Source organism: Megalobrama amblycephala, linkage group LG21 (genome assembly GCF_018812025.1).
Source record: "Megalobrama amblycephala isolate DHTTF-2021 linkage group LG21, ASM1881202v1, whole genome shotgun sequence".
In the NCBI taxonomy this organism is placed as follows: domain Eukaryota; kingdom Metazoa; phylum Chordata; class Actinopteri; order Cypriniformes; family Xenocyprididae; genus Megalobrama; species Megalobrama amblycephala.
Window position 1 is genome coordinate 12793932 of NC_063064.1, and position 20140 is coordinate 12814071.

General features: G+C 34.4%; 1 protein-coding gene across 4 annotated transcripts; it reads right to left on the reverse strand.

Annotated features, from left to right (window-relative positions):
• Positions 1-1940: 1940 nt before the first annotated feature.
• eogt (EGF domain-specific O-linked N-acetylglucosamine (GlcNAc) transferase) lies at positions 1941-19916 on the reverse strand. Of its 4 annotated transcripts, none has more exons than XM_048172935.1 (16): positions 19741-19916; positions 17338-17571; positions 17021-17121; positions 13724-13832; positions 13402-13496; positions 13146-13250; positions 12022-12128; positions 11823-11926; positions 9142-9234; positions 8986-9057; positions 8631-8717; positions 7224-7292; positions 6973-7034; positions 6770-6889; positions 5059-5161; positions 1941-2913 (listed from the first exon to the last, which is right to left on the reverse strand). In XM_048172935.1, the coding sequence occupies exons 2-16, from the start codon at positions 17533-17535 to the stop codon at positions 2767-2769; spliced, it is 1572 nt and encodes a 523-aa protein (XP_048028892.1). In that variant the 5' UTR covers positions 17536-17571; positions 19741-19916; the 3' UTR covers positions 1941-2766. The 4 variants fall into 4 exon arrangements, with proteins under 4 accessions (XP_048028892.1, XP_048028891.1, XP_048028890.1 ...); XM_048172934.1 differs by having other exon boundaries at positions 17338-17579; XM_048172933.1 differs by lacking the exon at positions 19741-19916 and having other exon boundaries at positions 17338-19710.
• Between the last annotated feature and the right edge of the window lie 224 nt (positions 19917-20140).

Sequence of the window (20140 nt, forward strand, 5' to 3'; positions counted from 1 at the left end):
ACCGTTTTTCAGTAATACCATAAGTACTGCTTAATAAAATGATTAAATAAACTCTTCAAAGACACGTGTGTCCTGTTTTTGTCACTCTGTATATGTTTTATGTTTTTCCAGCACAAGTTTGTAAACAATTTCCACCTATTTTAACTTAAAAATTAAAGGCATACTTAAGTATAATCAACTTTTAAGTATAATCAACTTAGTTGTACAAGTCATTGCAACTTAAATTAGCCTATATTAAACCAACTTGAATCTCTTATGATCTTATAATCTCTCATAAAATTGCTTATTTTAATATCTATAAGTATCTATCTATCTATATCTATAAGTAATGTAAAAACATAAGTTGCCATTACTTACTGATCATATCATTTTTTACAACTTGAAGTATAGAGAAATAAAAGTTATTAGAATAGGGATAAAATAGACACCTTAGTGTCATGACCTTGAGCAAAAAAACGAATGACTAAATGAACTAAAGCTGTCAACCGTTACTTAAAGGCACAGCTATATACATATAAAAACATTAAAATTTAGCCTGAGACGACACCATGTCATTTACTAACACTTATAATTATAAAATAATCCTGTAAACTAAGAAATTTACTTCATAAATTACCTTTCCGAAACAGAAAAGGCATACATTTCGAGGAACGACAACTATAATCATTAAGCTTCCTCTCCATAGCTGCTGAGGTAACGCTTATTTACATGGTGCAGTGTGTGTAGAGAGGATATAGGGTTTGGGGAGCACATTTCTTCAGCAGAAGAGAGAGGAAGGAGGGCGGTAATAATTGCTCACTCCCAAACAATTCCACCAGTGACATCCCATTACTTTAAACACGACAAAATAAGGCCACCCGCGCGAGGAGAAAGAATTCACTGAATAAGACATGAAGGGAAAAGGCTGGCGTTATTAGCTGTGTAGGGTTCATCATTAGAAAGCAGTGAGACGGAGCATAATCCTTCACGCGCGCGACTATAGCTCTGTTACTAGCAGTAATTACAGAGCAAGTGCAGCCCGCCGTTTGTAATAAACTGCCTGCGTTCGAGCACATACTCATTTAGCTTCTCTATAACAACCGAGAGACAATGAAAGCAACGTTACTTTATCATTTACCTCTGACAAGACTGTGGAAAACTCGGTGTGAGAAAGAAGAGCATAGCTAAAGTGTTAAAACTATCTAAATTATTGTCCTAAAATTATATATAACGCCATGGATGGATTTCACAAACTTTCCAGAGTTAATCTTCTTACAGTTAGGATGAATCCAGCGTGTGGGAATGAGAAGGGACATCAGCGTCTGGTGGACGCTTGAATCAGATGATGCAGAATCATTAATGGTGTTATAACGCCATCTAGCGGCCATAATATACAAGTGCAAGAGCGAGTCAATGTGATTATTCGTTACATTTTTTCACGTCTCCATCTCCATCATATAATATTAATTTTAATATAATGGATAAAATATTACTTGCATTTTTTAAATACGGAATTTATTTAATTTTATCACATTTAAATAAAAATGAGGGTGTTTTGTGAATACATTTTTTAATTTTATTATTTTTTATCATGTCTCTGGGTGCTATATTTAACATGAAAAGCCGGCAATTTATTAAGAAATATTCCATTTTCTGCTAATTAAAATGTTTCAAATGAAATATTGTTTTAACTGGTAATAATTTCATAGGTTTTTCCTGTGTCCTTGCATCCCCTATTTGAGCTTTGAGGTCACAGAGATTAATGGCAGTGGCAGCAAAGCAGTGCACTTTTGCTGTCATATAGAGCCTTACATTATGAAACACAGAGAGAACAGCAGAAATATGTCAAGTGCAAAACCACTGAATACCATTCTTGTAATGACTGACGTTAAATATAGTGATGCATGTATGTCATTATATCTCAATGTATGTGAGAATGATGAAATATCACAGACAAAAAATGTTTTAAATAGCTTCATTTCAGTTTCCAAATGCATACAAATACAAAACATATGTTTTCAAAAACACTGAGACCTAATAATAATAATAATAATAATTAAATATCATGATAGGATTTCATTAAATACTTTGACTCAAACCAGAACTTAACATTCACACCCTTTCCAGCAACTTTTGAAATGTTCAGACACATTTTAATACTGATAAAAATACTTTATAAAATGAAGCAATACAGAACTGGAGTGTTTTGCATTTACAAAATAAAAAAGTAGCTGACACTGTAATAAATATGAAGCTAAAGTCATCTCCCTTGCCTTAATGCATTTAAAAGCAAAATAAAAATGCTTTAAATGTGGTTTAACTGTCATAAAAAATGCTACCAATCTATGTGGGTGGACTCAACATTAGTTCAGTACCCAAAGGGGGGGGTGCTGTCTAAAGGTGTCTTATAAACTGTATTGAAATTCACCCATAGCAAGTTTGAAATAAATCACAAAGCTGCACTTAAATCAGGTGTAAAAGTGTAGTCTCTATAAAAAGCCCACATATACCTGAGGGTAGGTACAAACCACACAAAATATGTCAAAACTATACATCTACTGAAGTGTGAGTCTTTTAACAACATACTCAGCACCTCCATGTGCAGACTGTAACAGCTTCAGAATGTAACAGGATCAGAGCAGATGTTTTTTTCTGAAAGTAAAATGTGCTTTCACATATTAGCCATTTGCTTTTCGTTAGCATAGCTATAGGAGTATAAGCGTGCAGAGAGTTCATAGGAGTGTGTTCATTGTTCATCCTTGCAGGAGATGTTCCATGTTTTACAGGCTACAGTTCATCTCGGGCTTGTTTTGCGCGCCACTCCGGGTGCCGGGTCACATGTTCGGCTGCTAGAAGGACTAACCGCATGAACTCCTCTACGTCAAAAGTGTAGTTGGTAAACTTAGGATGTTCCCCAAGAGTAGGGTGATGACCCTGAGACAGAACAGAATAGTAGTAAATAATATAATATAATATAATATAATATAATATAATATAATATAATATAATAAATATAATAAACACACACATACTATATCAACTAATATTTACAAACAAAGATCACTACATTTGTTACAGTCTTTGTAATGTTACAAATGTTCATTGTTAGTTCATACAACTTTTGATTTTTAATAATGTAATATATATATATATATATATATATATATATATATATATATATATATATATATATATAAAATAGATTTCATTTTATACATACATACATACATATATATACATACACACATACATATATATATATATATATATATATATGTTCAGTCATGAAACTCTAGATGGCACAGGCTAATTTGTCTTTACGCAAGCTGATGATAATTACAGCATTAACTATTTGGCACAAGCTGATTGGTCCATGTCACATCTGCAGCCAATGAGCTTGTTGCTCACACATTTAAATGGCTTTGTACATTCACTATAGCAGTTTGCAGTGCACTTCAGAGTCCCTCTAAAACCCTCCACCTTCCCCAGCTCCACCTGTATAGATCTGCTATGGTTATTGATATATGCTATTTGTGCAGCAGCACTATGTCTTGCTCACAGCAGCGTATCGGCGTATGTATTGGCAGTAGCAAGTTCCTGTACTTGCTCTACAACAGCAATAATCAGCAGCGTAGCAGATCTATTCCACCGAGACCAAATACATTAACATTGTCATATCCATTACCATGCTAAAAAAATCTTCCGAGAGTTGTCATGATTGAAATATATACACTTTCACCAGCCACTTTATTAGGTACACCTGTTAAACTGCTCAATAATGCAGATATCTAATCAGCCAATCGCATGACAGCAACTGCTGAAGTTCAAAATGAGCATCAGAATGGGGAAGAAAGGTGATTTAAGTGACTTTGAACGTGGCATGGTTGTTTGTGCCAGACGGGCTGGTCTGATTATTTCAGAAACTGCTGATCTGCTGGGATTTTCATGCACAACCATCTCTAGGGTTTACAGAGAATGGTCTGAAAAAGAGAAAATATCCAATGAGCGGCAGTTCTGTCGGCGAAAATGCCTTGTTAATGGCAGAGGTCAGCGGAGAATGGCCAGACTGATAGTAACTCAAATAAGCATTCATTACAACTGAGTTCTGCAGAAGAGCATCTCTGAACGCACAACGCGTCAAACTTTGAAGCAGATGGGCTGCAGCAGAAGATCACACAGGGTGCCATTCCTGTCAGCTGAGAACAGGAAACTGAGGCCACAATTTGCAAAACTCACCAAAATTAGACAATAGAAAACTGGAAAAACATTGCCTGATCTGATGAGTCTCGATTTCTGCCGCAACATACAGATGTTAGGGTCAGAATTTGGCGTAAAAAACATAAAAGCATGGATCCATCCTGCCTTGTATCAGCGGTTCATACTGGTGGTGGTGTAATGGTGTGGGAGATATTTTCTTGGCAACCGTTGGGCCACTTAGTACCAAATGAGTATCGTTTAAATGCCACAGCCTACCTGAGTATTGTTTCTGACCATGTCCATCCCTTTTTGACCACAGTGTATCTTCTGATGGCTACTTCCAGCAGGATAACACACCATGTCACAAAGCTCAAATCAAACTGGTTTCCTGAACATAACAATGAGTTCACTACACTCAATCCACTAGAGCATCTTTGGGATGTGGTGGAATGGGAGATTCGCATCATGGATGTGCAGCCGACAAATCTGCAGCAACTGTGTGATCTCAGATCACTGTTTCAGTGCCTTGTTGAATCAATGCCACAAAGAATTGAGGCAGTTCTGAAGGCCAAAGAGGGTCCAACCCGGTACTAAAAAGGTGTACCTAATAAAATGTGCGGTGAGTGTGTATATAAAAGTGCACTACCATTCAAATATTCCTATTAGAGAATTAAAATTAAATATATCAAAATTCTCTATTAGGAGGTACTAACATCACTCATCCCGAATGTGATTTTGGTACTGTAGAGGAATACTGGAATGAAATGATATAAACAGGCAGCGGTGTACAGGTTTGACTGTGTGTGTGTGTGTGTGTGTGTGTGTGTGTGTGTGTGTGTGTGTGTGTGTGTGTGTGTGTGTGTGTGTGTGTGCTCTCTTCACCTTATCCTGGGGGAACACTTTGTCCCTTTTCTGCCAAGTCATGTAATGGACTCCCCTCAGTCGGGCCAGATCACGGTAGCAGCTCTCATCTTGACAGTTGTACCTGTGGAATAAGAAAGAGGGATGTTTTATGTCCCAAACTTAGCAGGCAGTGGCCCACAAAGCCTCCGCAGACTCCGTTTGATGGATAACTGTTTAATTAGGCTGTATTTCACTGTCACACACACAGACACAGTCAGATGCTTCCCTCCTCCGTAACACACATTAAAAAGTACATTGTACAGCACAGAAGCTCGACTGCATCCACATGACTGTCGGGAAGATGTATAACATGACATGGGTGTCAGATGCACAGATGCATACGTCTTAACACGTACAGATAGGTGTCGCGGGAAAACAGCGCTCTGAAGTGAGCTGTGATGTATTCATTTATCAGTAGTGAAGAGGAAAGAAACATTTTTAAAGCAAGAATGCAACCAAATGTCCAAGATTGATGGTTATCAGGGGATAAGATAAAGATAAAAAAGATAAAGTCTAGAGATGCAATTTTAAGCAACTGGAAAACCTATAATAATCGGCCATTTTGCTATTTTCTGCTTCATTGTGTATGGTGGTGATGGTCCTTGTTTTAAGTTCTTGTTTTAAGTACACTACCATTCAAATGTTTTTTGATCAGTAAGATTTTTGTTTTTTGAAAGAAATTAATATTTTTATTCAGCAAGAACACATTATATTGATCAAAAGTGACAGTAAAGGCATTTATAATGTTACAAAATATTTATATTTCAAATAAATGCTGTGTTTTTGAACTTTCTATTCAATTTTCTCATGGTTTCCTGAAAAATATTAAGCAGCACAACTGTTTTCAACATTGATAATAATAATAAATGTTTCTTGAGCAGCAAATCAGCATATTTGAATGATTTCTGAAGGATCATCATGTGACTCTGAGCTTTGCCATCACAGGAATAAACTACACTTTAAAATATATTGAAGTACATAAAGTATCATTTTAAATTGTAATAATATTTCACAATATTAATGTTTTACTGTTTTTTGATCAAATGAATGCAGCCTTGATAAGCATAAGAGACTTCTTTCGAAAACATTAAAAAAAGTTTGAACGATAATGTTTTTTAAATGTATTTATTTAGCATTAATTTTGCTTTCTGTCGCTTTGTCATAATCGCAACATAATTTTCTCAATATAATAGTTTTCTCAAAATCGCGATTCAAATATCTGGAGTTTTTTTCTTGGTCTGGAGGTAACAAAAGCCATTTATGAGCTTTATTTTATTGTGCTTCATGAATAGTAGACATTTTTAAGCCAAAATAAAAGTCAAAATTAACTCAAGCTAACACATCAGAACAAATAATGCATTTCTTCTTAGGACTTCCATCAACCATGCTAATGTCTATGCTTATGCTTTTCACATTTGTCATTTATAACTAAGAATACAGTTTTAGTTTTGTTTTCTATAAATTGTTTCTAACTTTTAACCTTTTGGGTTACAATCATGTTCAAAAAGTATGACATCTCCAAATGGTATAAACATTATTAAACACTGCAGACTGTCACCAATAACGGTTTATAGGGTTTTAAAGTGCCTCTAAAACTTAAAATTGAAGTGGAGTTAAGATGTGTTCACATTCCTCAGACTGACAGCATAGCTGGCCACACATATCACTTTGAAAGCAGAGAGTTACATACAATTCGAATATTACGGCCCAGTCGGGAAGAAAGAGGAGGTGGGTCAGACCGGCTCCATGCATCCCAATGAAGATATCAGAGTTGTGTGTGACGTGGATCTGCTCCAGAAACGGCATCTCTCTAGAATGCACACATCAGATTTCAATCACGCAAACACCAAAGAAATCGCTACATTTAAAAACAACAAAGACTGAATAACTCACTTGAATTTGTAATCCACCAGCTTGACCTCGAATAAAGGCACAGTCTTCAGGGCATTGATAAGCTGCACACACACACACACAGCGGGGATTCAGAGGGTGATTAACGAGACCTCACACTCATGTGGACAGAGGCCAAGTAAATCGAGGCTTTTTACCAAGCAGGGGTCTCTAGCAAATAAGAGTTTAAATGGGCAGTTAAGGAAGCAGAGTGATAAATCAATGATGAGCAAAGAGAGAGAGAGAGCATTCACCTCCTGCTGGTTTATTATCCTACGGTACTCAGTGCTTCTTGCCAACAGAGTGACACGGACTTGGCGCTCCTGACAGAGCAGAAGGACATTACGGATTTCATACACATTTCAACACACATTTATATCATAAGCTAAATATTTTGTAACATATAATTCATTTTAAAAATACATTCAGACACGAGAATGTATAATTTAATGTAATGTAATGTACATAATATGTGTGATAAGAAAGAAGTGGGCTCCCTCATTGACAAGAGACCATGTGAAGGAATAAATTGTACAACAGTGCCATCTAGTGGTAGATGGTATAATCATGACAATGAATAAACTATTATAAGTATAATTGTGAATTTAATCTAAACATTATTGCTAATCTTCCAGCACAAAAGCCTGTGGCAAAAATATTGAAACTATGGCCATAATATTATATTATAATATTATAATTTATGCATTTAAAAGTATAAGGATTAAAATGAATTTAATATTATTTATAATAAAACAATAAATAATAATACAAATTATAAATAATGATTTATTTAAATTAATAAGAGATAAAATTATTCTAAAATTAATTTAAAATAAAACAAAAATATTTATATAAAATTATAATTTAATAATTATTTATTTAAATTGATAAAGAAATAAAATAATCTAATATTTAAAATACAATAATAAATAATATAATTTAACATTTTTTAATTTAATTATTTATTTAGAAGTCTGAGAATTAAAATTAATTTTATATTTAAAACAAAATAAATAATATAATATGAAATAAAAATTATAATTATTTATTTAAATTAATAAGAAATAAAATAGATGTAATATTTAAAATTAAATTAAATTTAAGTTTAATTTATTATTAATAATAATACATTCAATTTAAAAACTATATATTTAAACTTATAAGACTTAAAATATTTTAAAATATTTTTTTATATCTATGTGTGTTTAATAAAGTCAGGAAGACAAAAAAATTGAAAGAGGAAATTCACGAGGTTATGTGATTTTATGAGCATAACATTTTCAAAATTATCGCAAGAAACGGTTTAGATAATTATATAAACAATATATATATAACAATTTACACATTATATAAACTGTTATCTGTGCATATTCTGAAATTGTTATGCTCATAACATCACATAATCTATTTTTTAAAATCACTCTTTCACAAATCTCTTTTGTTTTGACATTATCAAACACATATAGATATATTAGTATCTCATTCAGAGAGTATGATGAGTATGTTATGAGAGTACTGTCTCTCTATTATTAGAATACAGGAATCAATCATAAGCAGTATTTGTACATGTATGTACTGTATGTGTGTGTGTGTGTGTGTGTGTGTGTGTGTGTGTGTGTGTGTGTGTGTGTGTGTGTGTGTGAGAGTTCAAGCATGTTTACCTTCGGTCCATCTTGTGGGATATTGAGTCGATAAAGGACATGCTGGGAAAACGCCTTGAACAGCCCCTCACTGTGGCAGTCAGAGATCTATCAAATTACAAACATCTGTCAGTTAAATCTTCTCTACATGTCATTTGCACACAGAGGGCAGAGGCACACAATCATTAATATGAGGATGATTTGAGCGACAGCACCAGATGAGTTCAGTCTCACACAAGGCAAATATTCTATATCACATGCACAGCATCCACAGATGTCACACAGAGACGCATTAACATAGACAAGAAGACAGCAGATGAACATGATGAGATGAACAAATGCTAAATGGGGGAAAAAAGAAACAGAGGATACATACAAGAGGGGTGTTGTAGAAAAGGCCATATCGCATTCTTGGAAGAAGAGAGAAAAACGCGTCTCTAAAACACACCTGTGAAAAACACAAACTTTTAAATCGCACCACTCAGATGCTGATAACTAGTGAACTAGTGATATGGAGTAAAAAGTCTTTTACCCTTTTGGAGTCAAAGTTTTTGAGGTGAATGATGTCATAATCTGTGAAAGCCCGCCATGTTTCACTGAACAGGTCTCCATATCCATACACACTCTGACAGACAAAACAACTCAATTAATGGACTGAAGTTTGTTTTTTTGTTTGTTTTTTTTAAAGTTCCCCTGCAGTCAATAATTTTGTCCCTTAAAGGGTTAGTTCACCCAAAAATGAAAATTCTGTCATTAATTACTCACCCTCATGTCGTTCCTCACCCGTAAGACCTTCGTTCATCTTCGGAAAACAAATTAAGATATTTTTGATAAAATCCAATGGCTCAGTGAGGCCTCCATTGACAGCAAGATAATTAACACTTTCAGATGCCCAGAAAGCCACTAAAGACATATTCAAAAAAGTTAATGTGTTAAAAGTTAAGTTATGAAGTGACGAGAATGCTTTTTATGCACCAAAAAACAAAATAATGACTTTATTCAACAATACCTAGTGATGGGCGATTTCAAAACACTGCTTCATGAAGCTTCGAAGCTTTACGAATCTTTTTTGTTTCGAATCAGTGGTTCGGAGCACGTATCAAACTGTCAAAGTCACATGAACCATTGAAATTTCGAAATGTTTCGAAACACTTACAACGTAACAAAGCCTCATTTACTGAAGTCAAGTGACTTTGGCAGTTTGATATACGCTCTTTAGTAGCTTTCTGGGCATTGAAAGTGTTATCTTGCTGTCAATGCAGGCCTTACTGAGCCATCAAATTTTATCAAAAATATCTTAATTTGTGTTCTGAAGATGAACAAGGTCTTATGGGTGTGGAACGAAATGAGGGTGAGTAATTAATGACAGAATTTTCATTTTTGGGTGACCTAACCCTTTAAAAACTTACCTCTTATAATCAAAATGACAAGTTTTTTCCTGTGAAAATAATTTCTTCACGCCTTAAAATAGCTTGAATGTAACTAATCTACACCTTTGCTTCATTTAGTATACATGATTTCATGAATATGCATATTAGTCCCCACCTCCGCTCAATCACACCAGCTCAGAATACCTGATCCACTCGGTCAACTATAGCAAACGCTACACGATGGCAAGTGGAAATATTGGTTTAATTCAGTTACTTTGAACCTTTGGTATTGACTGATGAATTTCCACATGGTTTGTCTTAAAGTATATGTATACGTACTGTATATAACTGTGCACCACATAGATATATAAACACCACAGGGGTCTTTAAAGTGTAGTAGTAATTGTAACTGTATATAGTCTGTTTATTGAAGGTACTTCCTTATTAAAAAGTTAAATTAAAAGGATTTCCAGGTGAACACAAAATTGACAGTGTCAAGCTCCAAAATGGATAAATATACTAATAAAGTATCATGAAAGTAATCCATGTGACTTGCGCACCAAATCTTAAGTATTTCTGAAGATGTACACTATCAAAAATATAGTGAAATTGCAAAATGTCTTCTATTCTCTATTTTAATATATTCGTGTGATGGCAAAGCTGAATTTTCATCAAGTCTTCAGCATCACATGATTCTTCAGAAATCATTCTTATATGCTGATTTGCTGCTGAAGAAACATAATTATTAACATAATGAAGAAACACCATTTATTTAAATTAAAAATCTTTTGTAAAATTATAAATGTCTATACTGTCACTTTTAATCAGTTTAATGTGTCCTTGCTAAATAAAGCACTAATTTCTTTCTAAAAAAATATTATTGATCCTAAACTTTTAACCAGTACTGTATAATAGCTTTGTGAAACCAAATATCATTCACGCTTCTGCATATTAAAAATAGCCATCATGATTTGTCATCAAAAGACATGTAATATCCAATGAATTCATTCAAACAGGAATTAAAAGTCATTACCTTAACCTAAATTTATCTTCTTAACTGGATTGGATTACAGATTCTAATCCTTATTTTCCTAATCTCTCTTGATCTACTATTGAAACTAAAACCCTAAAGGACCATGCAAAGTCTAGACACAACGGCCACGTTCACACAGCTGTCAGTCCTGTATTTGAGTCCTAATATGGTTCACACACAGATCAGTTATTTATAGGAGTGACAACCACATTCTTTAACTGAACTCACAAAAAACCTTTGATATTATTTTGGTCACTGTCGCTATGGTTGAGAAATACAGGCTTGGCTCCTGTTGCAGGCTCATACAGACAGTATTTGAAACGCTATTGTAAGTTGCTGTGTGAATGGGACATTTCAAGACTTTATGTAAATGTGGTTGTCAATCCCAGAAACTGACAGTGTAAACATAGCTTTAGACACAGTTACAAACTTAATTCTCAAGTACACACATATATAATAATATTACAAGGTGGATTTTATTTTGCATTGTCATTCATTCACATTGTTTCATACAAAAAAAGTCTCCCTCTTTCCTTCATTTTCCCTCTTCCTCACCCTTGAAATACCATCGTCTGAACAATAGGCAGGATAACGTTTTCTCGTAAGTCACTTTATTTTCAGCCCACTGTTTCCTTTTTATCTTTCTCTTTTAGGAACCGCACACCTCCTCAAACTGGCAGATGGTTTAAACAACAAACCTTCTGTGGGTGTTTGTAAGAAATTCTCTCTAAACCCTCATGGTTGATGATTTACTGGATGACATATTAGAAGCAAACAATGTTTGTGCGTTTAAGAGAGATGAACACTTACTGTGTCCCACATGACGATGTTTATGTCACGGCTGAAGGAATTGTTGAGGTGTTGAGAGATGTAGAGGTTAACAAAGTCACAGAAGTGATGGTACATGTTCACTCCTGCAAAAGACAAGCGAAGCATGCACGTTTTTTTAAAAATCTTAGCCTTTGTGGAGACTAAACAAAAAGCTCCTTTGTTCACACAAAAAGTTTACCTGCATCAAGCTTCATGAAGACGGTTGGTCTATCAATTATAACATCACAATGGCCATCGTCCAGGGGGTGGAAGTCAAGCTCTGAGTATGTCTGCAATTCAGCAAACCTGAGAGAGGAAAAACAACAAGTTGTCTTGGCATGAACATAAAAGTCTGTTTTTATACGGACCCTTTTCACACTGATTATGTTGGTCAGAAGAGAGAAAGATGTCCGATATGCCATCACAGTCTGTAAAAAGGGTACATTTTCCTGCAAATAAGCAGGATAGTTCATCTAAAAATGACATTTACTCGCCGTAAAAACTATTGAATGGACTTTAAAAAATAGGAATATAGCCCACAAGTCATATGGGACAATTTTATGGCACTTTTTGGAGGAGGAAGCCATTGATCACGGTCTGTTTTTATTTTATGGAAAAGAGCAGCATGAACATTTTTTTAAATATCTCCTTTTGTGAACGACAAAAAGTTTTAAATGGCATAAGGTGAGTAAATGATGACAGAAATTATATTTTAGGTGACTGTATAGAGACATAAGCAGATATATTTCACTGTTCAAATGTTTGGAATCGGTGAGATTTTTGAAATAAGTCTTTTATGCTGACCAAGACTGAATTTTTTTGATCAAAAACACAATAAACTGTGAAATATACTTCAAATTTAAAATAACTGCTTTCTATTTTGAATCTATTTCAAAATGTAATTTATTCCTGTGATGCAAAGCTGAATTTTCAACATATAAATATGCTGATTTGCTGCTCAAGAAACATTTATTATTAATATTAATGTTGAAAACAGTTGCATTTCTCAACAATTCTGTGGAAATCATGACAGATTGATTTTTTGATGACCATAAAGTTCAAAAGAACAGCATATTTTTTTAAATAAAAATATCTTGTAACATTATATTTCTTATTGTCACTTTTGTACAATTCAATACATCAAAAAAAGTAAAACAAAATAATAGTATATATATATAAGTATATATTAAATCTTACTGACCCCAAAATTTTGAACTTTAGTTTATCAATGGTTTTTGCTAAATGTTTTGCAATAAAGGTAAAGAAATATATTAATACAATAAATGTCCATGAAGTTTTTTATTTTGAACATGAGTTATTTACCAAGACTGAAGAGGACTCTTGTGTGTCCCTTCTGCATCTAGTGCTTTACTATTAAGGCTGCAGTGACCACCGATCTCACCCTGTTCCAGGAAATCCTCTTTATACCTGCAGTGACATAGAGGAAGAGAGATGGAGAGAGAGAAAGAAAGAGAACACATTTAGACAGGAAGTTCTCACAGTTCTTCCAGAGAGAAAACAATTTCAAAGAGTTTTGCATTTTCCTTGACGTCCAGTGACCCTAGAGGAGGTCACTGACCTTTCGTGACCCCTGCGGGGACTCCTCAGGTCCAGGTACAGATCTGTGGCCCTGCAGAACCGCATATGACTGGAGCACTTCAGAGAGGAATCGCCCTTTAAAAAAAGTTTCAAACATGTATTTGCAAGTTCGTTCCCAGTGGTTGTTTGGACATGTTGAAGCAGTAACATTTAAAACAGCCCTTATGTCTTAAGCTCATTGCTCATGCTCAAAGCTCTGGAGGTGAGCAAAGAACTTTACCACGGTAAAGACGGAGCACATGAGTTTAAGGCTTGATGAACAAAAAGCACCGAGGAAGGTGAGGTAGAAGAGGGAAACTCACAGGACTCGACGGCTTGCACAATGTCTTCATCTCACTGAGACGCTCCCTCACATAGCCAAAATCTGCCTGTTTCCAGAACAGTTCCTGGGCAGCCTGAATAGAGCTCGCCCTAAAGAAAGAAGACACACAGTAGCACTGTTTAGAGTAGCAAAAAGCTGTCTTTGTATTGAAGATGAAGTCATAAGAAATGCTCCTTGAAGTACTTGAGTGACACAAGGGATCAGAACAGTGCAATTTGAGAAAATATGTGTAAGACACAGGTGCAAAGAAACACTTGACATGAACCTTCAACAAGTGACAGCAGTGACATACTGTACTTCATCTGAAAATATAATATAAATATTTAACAAGTTCTTATACACGCATAATTGGGTAACACTTCACAATACAGTTCAATTAATTAACATTAATGTATTTTTAAAATGTCAAGTTGTATTTATTAATGTTAATTAATGCATTATGAATAAAGATGAATTGACAATGAATAAACAGCAGTATATTAAAGCAATAAGCCCCGTGAAGCCATGGTTTACAGTGAATTTATAACAGCTAAGGGGTGTTGTTAGGCACGACTCGGAGCGTTGTTCACTGTAAACCACGGCTTCACTGGGCTTATTGCTTTTATAAAAGGGTTACCACACAATACAAATATTAAAGCCAAAAAATATGAATCAATGCAACTTTCAAGAAGTAAAATTAATATAAGCCTTCCTTCCGCCGGAAAAAATAGTCCCTGACCATTGAACAGCAACAGAAGTTACATTATTACGCCATTAGATGGCGGCAAAGTTGTTTTTATGAGCGAGTCACTCAGTCGCAAAGACTTTTCTATTGAAATTTGTTGTGAACACGGAACAAGACGCAAATGACAAATGCTTTGACTAGCTTCTCAGTGTCAGCAGGGCACGGGAAAACCCATTAAATGTTAAAAGGACAAGATCGCAGCGGATATTCAAATGAACATAGGACTGACCTGAAGGAAAATGCTACATTTGAATGCACTCGGTCACTCGATATCTCTCTCACAATACTCTTCTACATAATGCAGTAAGCTTCAGTGAACAAAATCAGTAGAGAACAAACATTATGTTTACATTGCTAAGAGTGGTTGCTTGCTAAGACAGACGCAGCAACATACACATTCAGTGGCGCAGCAATACTTATGAAATGCGGTCAGCTGTATGTTTTCGGGAATTTTACAATGGCTTCGAACGCGTCTCAGTTCAATCAGAATCAAGGACTGGAACTACATTAACCTACGTTAGATTCATAAATACTGTAAAAAAAATGTCTTCATTGTTAGTTCACGATAGGCTTATTTCATGTAGTAATTATTAATGATTAAAAATGTTACATGTGTAATTATTACACATATTGGGGTCAATTAATTACATTTTAATGAAAAATGTGGAAAAACAGGGTCAGGGTTTGTAAAGAAATTAACAGTTTTATTCAGCAAAGACACTATAAATTGATCAAAAGTGAGAGTATAGACATTTACAATGTTACAAAAGATTTCTATTTCAAATCAATGCTGTTCTTTTGAACTTCATATTAATCAATGAATCCTGAAAAAACATTCAGAAGTGAAAGTGTTTTCAACATTGATAATAATACGAACTGTTTCTTGAACATCAAATCAGCATATTAGAATGATTTCTTAAGGATCATGTGACGCTGAAGACTGAAGTAATGATGCTGAAAATTCAGCTTTGCCATCACAGGAATAAATTACATTTTAAAATATTAAAATATAAAATACATTATTAAATTAAAAAAATAAAAACAAAAATAATTAAATAATTACTGTTTTCACTGATAAAATCCATGTAGGGCCCTATAATTTCCGCGATCACGGACTCGCGGACGGAATCGCGGAATCCATTCATAAAAACGGAATTTACTATATAACGCGGAATGTCACGGAATTTGTCAAATTTTTGATGAATGAATTAAAAGCAGGTCAGTACACGTAAATTAAATCACGATATAGACTAGTGACTGAATATTAAACCGCAAAAAGACTATTTAAACATGAATCCTGCATGTCTGTGTGTGTGCCTCTGAAATGAATGATGCGGAAGCGCAGTTTCATTTACCTCACACACAATCGCGCGGGCGCACGCACGCTGAAGCACGTGCAACGCTCGCAGTGTTTTCGTCCTCTGTCGCCTCACTGTATGAACGCACGATTCGGCACGAATTCATCTCCAGAGCTGCTCTGAAAGTCACTTCATCAGCATTTAACCGCTTCGTTTGAGAAAACTACCGTCATAAACACAGAGAAACTCAAAGCTCTAGGCAAACCGTCAAAATAAAAGTTCGATTTAACATATTACTGTTGTACACTATAATTTAGATAAATTAATTTAATAATAAATTATTAAAATATATTTTAAACAATAATCTCAGTGTTTCTTCCATGTTTTAATTTTAACAGTAAAGCTCTGTTGTACAACACATTGTTTGACAAAAAAGTTTAATTTCTAGCCTGACGTGGTCATACTCAATTCTAGTCAGAACTTCCCGTCCAAAAAATGTTGTGGGCGGGGTTCGGGCTGGCACCCAGGCTATTTAATTTCATGATTAAAAGATAAATTAAATGGTATGCGTTCATTTGATTGCCAGAAAAATTTAAATACACAACAGAACTTCTGAAGAAATTTTTTTTTTTTTTTTTAATATTTTTTAATTAATTAATATTGTTGTTTTTAAGAATTCAATTAATTAGACATGCTTTTTGATTACTAAAAAATTTAATTTTATCCATTAAAATGGAGTCAAAAAATAAATAAAACGGGAAAAAAATGGAATCCAGAAAAATTAAAACGGAAAAAAATAAAACGGAATTTGGGAAAAAATAAAATGGATTTTATAGGGCTCTATCCATGCCTTGATGCACAAAAGAGGATTCTTTCGAAAAACTTAAAAAATCTTACTGACCCCAAGATTTTTAAAGAAGCAAATATCTGCTAATATTGCTTGATATTCAACCAAAAATATAATATGTGTCAACACTTACGAGCCTCATGTCGATGTCATTCCAAATGTTTGTCATCCACAAAAGAAGATATATTGAAAATGATTCATGCTGCTCTTTTCCATTCATTAACAATAGACTGTGTCAAAGGCTACCTTGACCAAAAAGTATCCCACACAAATTCTGATCTTTCAGTAGCTTTGAGGGTGAGTAAATGATGACAGTTGTCATTTTTCGATGAACTGTCTTGGGTAATTAGATGATGGGAAAACAAAAAAGTGTTAAAGAAAAATGTAGCTCAGCGAAGAAAGGCATACCATCCTGAGTCAAGACTGGTGCACACAGGATAGCTGAATCTATGCTCAGCGGAGCAGCTCTTCTCATACCCCCAGCAGGCCTTCTTGAGCAACAGAGCATCCTGTCACAGCCAACAGAGAACATCCCGTTTATAATCATCTAATGATAGTAAAGCGTATACACAACACTAGAAATTAGTAATAACGTTATACCAAAAAGAACAGCCTCTAATCCACCATTATAGCTGATGTATGACAATGCCTTCGGAAAAATATCCCACTTACTTCTAACCCAACTTTGGCAGACATTACATAAGAAACAAGAGGAAATAGCTTACTTTAAAAGGGCAAAGCGGGTCCTCCTTGCAGAGTTTGGCCAATGGTTTGTTGTTGTGCAGAAAGAATGGAATATGCTGCTGAGGCAGCGCCAGGCTGCTGTAGTCCAGCTGTGGCGTGCGGCTGCTGTTCTGAACGCTGTCTGTGGCGGAGATGGTTTTATAAGTGCAGACCAGACACAGAGCTACCAGCAGCAGCATAGTCCCTCAAGCCACATGGAAGGAACCACACTGGCTCTCACCACCAACAATCATTTATGAGAAAGACAGACAGAGAGCGAGAGAGAGAGAGAGAGAGCACAAGAGTGTTTAGAGAAAGAAAACTAATGGTTTACAGGGGAGGACAAACACCAAAGCTCTGGAAGTAACAACAGTGTGGGAACCTGCAAATGAACGGATCTTAGTCCATGTGAAACTCCTACCACAGGAAATATTAGTGACCTTTTTCCTTCAATTGTTTAAGCAATAAGGCCAGGATTGAGGGAAATTAATAGAAAAACAAGTGAACTTTCTATAGAAATGATGGTCATGTATGTTCTCTGATATGGGTTGATAACTAATTTTGAACCATAACTGTGGGGATTTCTATATAAAAACATTATGAAATTCTATTTTCTGATAAGATTTATAAAAGATCACGAACTATTTCTACTCAATCATAATGCCTGCCTCGGTTTGTTCTTATTTTTCATAGCATTTCTGCAATGTACCTGAATGGAATCAGCCAAATACGTTTATTGATGATCACAATTGATCATTTGTCTGATGCTCTAAAGAAAATAAGCACTTTTTCTTTACACAGATTTTTCAAAATGTAAAATGAAGCTTTAAAATTGATTAATTTCCCATTTGTTCCCATTATTAACAACATTTAATTCATGTGATTTATTTCACTTTCTAGCAAAAAAAATGTAAATATCAAATAAATAAATTAATAAAAATTAAATAAACCTATAAATTAAACTGTTACTGTGTTGGTTTGTATGATTTTTCCATTTTTTCTATACATATTTGTTTTGTACAACAACAATTTTGAATGTTTGAGCCAGTCATCGCTACAATTTCTGTACAATTTACTAAAAATGTAATCAGATTATTTGTTTCCTACCATGCTGTATAAAGAATTCATAGGATATTACTACTTCTTTTGCAAAAAATTAGTTATTAAACTATTAATTCAATGCATTATGTCAAAATTATGACATTGTTCTATTATTTTAACTGTTGGATACAGATCAAGACCTCTGATGTGGGACAGGCCACTACAAATACTTTCTTTTCATGGTAGATAATAATTTAATATTAAATAATAGTTTAGCAAATAATCACAATCACAACATAAACGTACAATTTGTGACTTTAAAAATAAGTAATGGACACTAAAATGGAATGTGCCATTAGCTAAAGTGATTTGTCAACGTTAATAAATTAACATAGGCTAGGCCTACTAGTGAAAACGGATATTTTATCTTTAACTGTGATATTTAGGTAGAAGCTGTGGTGATTTTTTGCAAGGGGAAATGAACTGCTTTCCTGTGTTGCCTTGTAATTATGACAACGTAATTACAGATTATTACATAATTAAAAACCGTGGGAAAAAACACGCCCACAGTGTGCAAATGTGACCGGAGAACACCAAATGAACATATTAATTGCTCAAATCACCACGACAATCAAAGTTTACGTCAAAATACTACAATAAAACTCGTGGGATTACAAGAGCTGTGTACTATAGATGTTTAACACAATGACAGAAAGATTCTGACTAACTTCTGGTATCAACTGAAAGCATTTTTAATTACTTATGACTTACTGTAGTAAAAATATCTGTATGATTACCACGCGATGTTGAACTATTAGGTTCGTCACTTCTAAATTCAGTTTCTAATGCGATTTGTCTAGACAGGGCAGATCAAATAGATTAACAAAGACGCACTGTTTTCCAATCATACGCTTCATGGAGCAGCTCAATTAAATGCCCTACAGAAGAGTCAATGTACCATACTGGATTCCTGTCCAAACTTTGTGTATCTGTCCATACATGGGAAAAGTTAGTGAAATCTACACAAGTCTGCACAAGTTTTTTATTTTTATTTTATTAAGGTAGCAGTCAAACTACAGAGCTGCGATTCCCAGATGCACACCACTATGCCAAAATAACATATAACAAAAATAATAATAGTACAAGCTGAGGTGGGGACCGCGACAACCAAAACGACTTGACACGTTGCCAGGGTCCGAGGCTCTTACAGCTGTCCCACCATCAGTTATATCAGCTGCCTTTACCAGCGATACAACACATATACCCACAAGAGGAAATTAACTTTCTTCTGACTTTTAGTAGTTCTAAGAAAGTTAAAGAGAATAGTCACAGTGCTAACAAAAAAATAATAATCATATGCTTACCTCCTTGGAGAAACTAAGGACAGGCAATGGGAGCATTTAGGGATGCAGTCGCCATACTACCGGAAACCATCAGCCGGCATGTGTTACTGTTAGGAACCGCACGAGGGCGCACAAGATCATCTTAATTTTGTATTAATTAAGTGGACGTCCAAGAATGCTCAGTAATTATTATATATATTCGTTACTTTATAACTAAAAATAATATCTGTGTAATTATTTGTCATGAATAAAGCTAGAAAACAAACGAAAGCAGACATTGATAAATAAATAATAATAACATATTTGTTACTATTTAATTAAAAATACCTTAGTAATTATTAAACCTTAGAACCATTAATAAATAAAATAAATGGAAGCAGAGATTGATAATAATAATAGTTAATATATAATATAATATTAA